This window comes from Vigna unguiculata, chromosome 6 (genome assembly GCF_004118075.2).
Source record: "Vigna unguiculata cultivar IT97K-499-35 chromosome 6, ASM411807v1, whole genome shotgun sequence".
Lineage (NCBI taxonomy): Eukaryota > Viridiplantae > Streptophyta > Magnoliopsida > Fabales > Fabaceae > Vigna > Vigna unguiculata.
Genome location: NC_040284.1, coordinates 15,714,244 through 15,720,532, shown reverse-complemented (window position 1 = coordinate 15,720,532; position 6,289 = coordinate 15,714,244). Strand labels below are relative to the sequence as shown.

The window sequence follows — 6,289 nt, the reverse complement described above, 5'->3', positions numbered from 1 at the left end:
TTTAGTTTTGTTCTCGTTTAGTAATTTTCTCCATCAAGACTAATAATGTAATTAGAGATGTCAAAATAGGTTACAACTCGTGAGCCAACACAACTCACTACGAGTTTGAGCCGAGTTGGACTGAGAAAATTTCATGTTTTCTAAAAGTGGGTTGAATTGAATCCGACTCACTTAACCCATGGGTTAAATGGGTTCTAGCCGGCTTGAGGGTGTGAATTGACCTACAACCCACTACCAACAACACTATTAATTTTTTTTTTTACAATTTAAAAAAAAAATATTATAATTATTTACTACTCCTAGTTGTATAGGTTCATATTTTTAAATACTAGAATGTTGCTCAATAATATTTTAATAGTTTGAATTTTTAATCTATTTGTTTGTCAAGTTATATACGTTGATACTTTAATCTTTCACTACTATCTTTATAATAATTTTTCGAGAACTAGATGAATAGTTTGATTCCACTATTATAAAAAATAATAGAGTCAATTCACTTTCGTTGTAGTACAATAAATATATAAAATAAATTACAAAAAAAATATTTGTAAGTAAATCAAGCTACTAACCTACCAACTCGTGATGAGTTGGACCAGGTTGCAAATTTCTGATTCTCCAAAAAGTGATTCGGGTTGAATTGGTCCTTTTTTTTTAACTCAATTCGTAATAAGTCAACCTGTGTGAGCTGGATTCGCTCACTTTGACACTTCTAAATGTAATGTTCACACCATCAGTATAACTCTTGTTTTATGTAATTCATTAGTTATATATATATATATATATATATATATATATATATATATATTCTTAGTTTTCTACCTCAAATTTATAGGCTTGAATCAAATAAGGATTGTAAGATCCACAGAATTTAATTAATTAAATAAATAAATAATTAATAAATGTGGGTAGGTAGTGCATTTTTGACATTAAATTATGTTGCATATGATGTGGAAAAGTACTAGCTCAAGTGGTTGAGAGTACTTTGATTGTGTGAGAGGACTTGGGTTCAAGTCCTAAGTATGCCAATTGTGTGTTATTTAGTTATTATTGTTTTAATAATATGTTGGGGCATGTTTGTATGACATAATACTCGAATTGTGTGAGTTAGCAAGGAACATGAGTTGGCTTCATGCTTTAGTATTGATTTGGCTTTAGCTTGGTTGAGGGTTCAAACCTTGGTGGACTCAAATTTGCTTTCTTTTTTGCTAAAAAGTTAGTATGGCCTGAATATGAAAGGGTAGAGACAACCCTCGGGGACTTGCTTAAGAATGAGAAAGAGGAATCTTATGTAAATACCCTCGGGGATTTTTTGGAGATTGGATGCAGTTACTAATTCATGATCTGACATGTACAGAATGAAAACTTCATTCTCGATTCTACAAGAATTTTTATGAAAGCCTTTCATTTGCTTCTCTTCGATGGAAGTTTTATTTTCCCAGAATGTATCCTAATTTTTGGCCTAATTCTTCTTCTGATGATTGATTCAACCTCTAATCAAAAAGATATATCTTGGTTCTATTTTATCTCTTCAACAAGTTTAGTAATGAGCATAACAGCCCTATTGTTCCGATGGAGAGAAGAACCTATGATTGCCTTTTCGGGAAATTTCCAAACGAACAATTTCAACGAAATCTTTCAATTTCTTATTTTACTAAATGATGGGCCTTGAATAGCAATTAAAATACCATTAAGGCTATTTTCGTTTTTGCACTTAACACCACTATTAAGGCACCTATAAAAATTCAGAATTTTGTGAACAGAGGGTTTCTGCAGTTCTGGTTTTGTATCAATTGTGTGGGGAGCGAATTGGAGAGGATTGAGAGATTTCCTAGGGCAAATTGTGGAAGCAATAAGGGATTTTCATGTTGGGCAAGAAGAAGAGTTGTAACCTTATACTTTTGCAAGGGAAAATTCCAGGTTAGGGGAGCTGAGCCGAATTTCTATGTTTATAGTGTCATTTTGCATGATCTGTGATGAAATTGTGTTCTGAATTTCGTGCTGCACCTAAGGGAATTAAGGGTTTTAGGTTTTGGTACTGTTTTATTGAATGTTGGCCTAAATGCATGTGTATATTGGGGTTATGCACGGTATATACTATAATTATGCAAAGTTGGGTTGTTGGGGGCCTATTTTCGTGTCCAATTATGATCATAGGTCTAATGAAATTGTTCTGAGTGAATGGTATGAAATTGGAGTGTGTTTTAGGTTTGATTGTTGCTATTTTGCGCGTAAACTAGTGCCCAAGCCTGCAATTCCCACTCAAGCAAGCTGGACTCACCTAGGCGAGAGTAGTAGGGTTTGAGTTTCAGGCTCTGCTCGAGCATCTCGCTCAGGTGGGTAATTTGGTCTTGGGCGACAGGCTATCTCGCTTAGGCGAGTGTGCCTCGCCCAAGCGAGAACTCGCGTGTGTCTTGTGTGGTTTGATTGCACATCTCGCGCAGGTGGGAGGGATGGTTTTGAGCGAAGGTGCATCTCGCTCAGGCGAGAGTCTTTCGCCTAAGCGAGAGTTTGTGGGTGGTTCCGCTGTCTCGTTGAACTCGTCGCCTGGACAAGGAAGTTTTATCCTGGGCGAGCGAGGGTCTCGCCCAAGCGAGAATGAGCTCGCTTAAGCGAGATTACGTATACTGCAGAGATTCTAGAGGCTCGCCCAAGCTAGTGGATCTAGCTTAAGCGAGATAGGCTGGACTGGTGGAACAAAGGCTTCTGGCCTAAGTGAGCAAGGGTGTTGTTGAGCGTTCAAGGCCTGAGTTGTGGCCGATAGGTGTGGCAGCAAGGCGCCTTGAGATACTTAATAGAAGATGTAGAACATTGCTAACATGGTTGTGGCCATGTGGAAGGAAGGTAACGAGTCTTCCTCGAGGTGCATCGGTACACATGGTAGTGGCCATGTGATAAAAATGGAGTAAGTTCTGTGGGAAATGAAAGGATATTATATATGGTTGTGGCCATGTGGTATAAAGGAAGAGTTTTGTGTTATTGATGTATTATTTTAATCGTTTATACATGTATATGTGTGTTTGGTATATTTTTACGTTGTTTTATCTTTTAGCTCACCCTATCTGCTTGTGTTTAGCGATGATCTTGTACGCGGTCTACGTGAGCAGGTGATGATGCAGGTGAAGCTGGTGAGGCTTAGCTGCGGAGACGGGATTATCATGGGATCTATATAATTATGTTTTCTTTATTTTATTTGAAATGGGTTGTAAGGCTCATGGAATATTTTGATTATACTTGAAGTTGTATTTATGGACGTTTTAGTGAATTAATAAAGTTTTAAATTTCCCGTGTTTTTAGGAAATGAGGTATTATTAAATGCATTGAAATTAATTACTTTATTTTCTTTTATTAAATTCGTAATATCCTGACGGGATGTTACAAGGATCATTAAATCTTGTTTCTTCGATACACATGTCGTATATGAGTGAAATAATGCGTAAGATATATTCAAACCTCAAACTCATTGTTTGATTCTGAAAAGAAATATTCAAATTAATAAAAAAAAAGTCAATTTTAATCTTTATCTTAATGTGCACACATGTTCGTTAATGTGCCTCAGCCTTTTTGTGGTTTAATTCATGCGTTACATTACATGAGTTCAAACTCCAATCAAAATGATGAATTAATAACTTGAAATAAAATTAAATAACATTTGAGAATTAAAAATAAACATTTAAGTGGTCATATTAATAAATGTAAAAATGAACTATTAATTAGTGCTAAGAAATAATTAATGCTTCTAAATTTAAATAATGAAAAAGTCAATAGAGTTTGTCATGGTATTCTATTAATTGATTAAAATATAACGGTTGTGATCAATGACTATAAAATTGGTTAGGAGTGGTTTTGTTTAGTTGAATTGACATCATTTGGTTTGCTATTATTCTGAATCAATTGTAATGGCAAATGACAAGGTTCTTGTATTAGAGGGTGAGATGAGTTTGGTGTTAAGACAAATGAATAAAACTTTTTATTCTAATAAAGAAATCTTCCTTCAGGAACTTATTAATAATGCTTCAAATGTAAGTAGTTCTTTAATTTAATTTTTATTGATATATTTATTTTATCTTAGTGTTATCAATCATTGGATGTATATACAGGCTTTAGATAAAATTCAATTTGAGAGTCATACAAACAAGAATATTTTAGATGATAGGGTAATAAGATTGATTCCCCACAAGGCTAACAAAACACTTTCCATCATTGACACTGGTATTGGCATGACCAAAACAGGTAGGAAGGTGTCAATATTTCATATTCATTTTCACTTTTCTTGCATGCTCATTAATTGTTTTATTTTCATGTATTTATTTTAGATTTGGCATATAATTTAGGAGTTGGCTTCTACTCTACATATTTGATTGCTGACAAGGTTATTGTCACCTCCAAGCATAAGGATCATGATCAATATATATGGGAATCTCAACCAGGTGCCTCTTTCATTGTTAATAACGACATCAATGCCCAACAACCATCAAGGGGAACCAATATCACCCTTTTCCTCAAGGATAATCAGGTTCACAAAGTAACTTATTTGTATTTTTTTTATTATTTCTTTTGCTTACTCAATTCATGTTTTACAGTTAGAATACTTGGAAGAGGTCACTATCAAGAATCTCGTTATCAAATATTGCCAACACATCTCCCACCGCATTTACCTATGGAATGAGAATACCAAGGATGATTGGCAACTTATTAACATTTGGTTTCATAACCGAGAGAGAGACAGTAAACATGTAGCTCAAAAACTTATGAATCACATACCAGATGATTTTGTATTCTCTATTCTTTCTAACCTACCTTTGAAATCTTTGAAGAGATTTGGATGTGTACGAAGATCATGGGCCCTCTTGTTTGAAAATTCTCATTTCATGAACCTCCTTCGTAATAACTTCATATGTAATCACCAATCGTACTATGATGATACATATCTCCTGTTGAATCTCTCTCCACTTTACCAGAATCATTACAATTCCTCCTTATTTTCAATTTCTGGCGAGAGGTTTGAAAATATGGAAAAATTATACTAGCCTAGTCAAATTCAAGAGGATTACCTTGAGGGAATTGGTATTTTAGGTTCTTCTAGTATCAATGGAATTATGTGCCTATACGTAAAAGATCTTGTGTATTTATGGAACCCAACTATCAACGAATTCAAGGTTATTCCTCCCAGTCCATTTGAGAATGCACCATATTATATTTATATTGGGATAAGGTATCACGGATTTGGCTATGATTGTGTTAGAGATGATTATAAGGTGGTTAGGAAAGTATCTTTTTTTGTTAATTCTGATGACGATGTGGAACCACATGATGTTTTCCCCCTCTCATGTATTTGGGAGATGTATAGCCTAAGAAGTAACTCTTGGACAATCCTTCAACTGCATGATTGCGTGCCTACAAGTTTTGATGATAATAATAAATTTTACTTAGAGGGAATGTGTCATTGGTTGGGTTATGCAGAGAGTTATATTCAACATGTAGTATCATTTGACTTGATCAATAAGGTGTGGATTACGACCCTCCCACCTTTAGACATACCTATGGAAATATATGATAATAAGCATTTTGTGAGGAGACAATTATTTCTCCTAAATCAGTCAATTGCTTTGATGTCAAATTATGCAGAAACAACAACCTTTTACATATCAATTTTGGTTGAAGTAGGTAAGAAGGAAACATGGACTTTACTCTTTGTTTTTGGACCCATACCTTACATTGCGTTCCCTGTTGGAACAAGGGATATGGGCAATATACTCTTCCAAACACATGATGGTGATCTAGCATGGTTTAATTTAAATACCCACACAGTTCAGAAGCTTGGTGTCAACATACATGGTGGTTATTCCCAATTAGTAGTTCATAAGAAAAGTCTTCTTACAATTGCAAGAATAAATAGTTAATTGTTTTCCTTATTTCCATTTGAGTAGGTAATGATTCGTTATCATAATTTTCTCTTGTACTTGTCAAAATAAGGCTTGTCAGTTTCATATCTTATTTCAATTTGAGTAGTTAATGATTCATTATCATAACTTTCTCTTATTTTTCAAAATAAAACTTATCAATTTCATATTACAATAAAGTATATGATAAATTATGAAACTTTTTAGAAAGTTGTGTTTTGATATGATGTGAAACGATTTTCAAATGAGAGAATTGTATAATTTCAGATTGTCTATTTTAGTCGTGAAATTATTTAATTAACTCACTATTTTTAACGTATTTAAATAGAAGAGTATAAACCATTTAAAGAGATATTTAAAGAGATGTAAAGATTTTAATCTACCAAAAA

General features: G+C 33.8%; 1 protein-coding gene across 1 annotated transcript; it reads left to right on the top strand.

Moving 5' to 3' along the window:
• Positions 1 to 2,816: 2,816 nt before the first annotated feature.
• On the top strand, positions 2,817 to 5,038 carry LOC114188461 (heat shock protein 83-like). Its single transcript, XM_028077034.1, has 6 exons — positions 2,817 to 2,902; positions 3,050 to 3,125; positions 3,912 to 4,019; positions 4,098 to 4,230; positions 4,314 to 4,513; positions 4,581 to 5,038. Exons 1-6 carry the CDS (start codon positions 2,817 to 2,819, stop codon positions 5,025 to 5,027), a joined length of 1,050 nt encoding a protein of 349 aa, XP_027932835.1. The 3' UTR covers positions 5,028 to 5,038.
• The last annotated feature ends 1,251 nt before the right edge of the window (positions 5,039 to 6,289 follow it).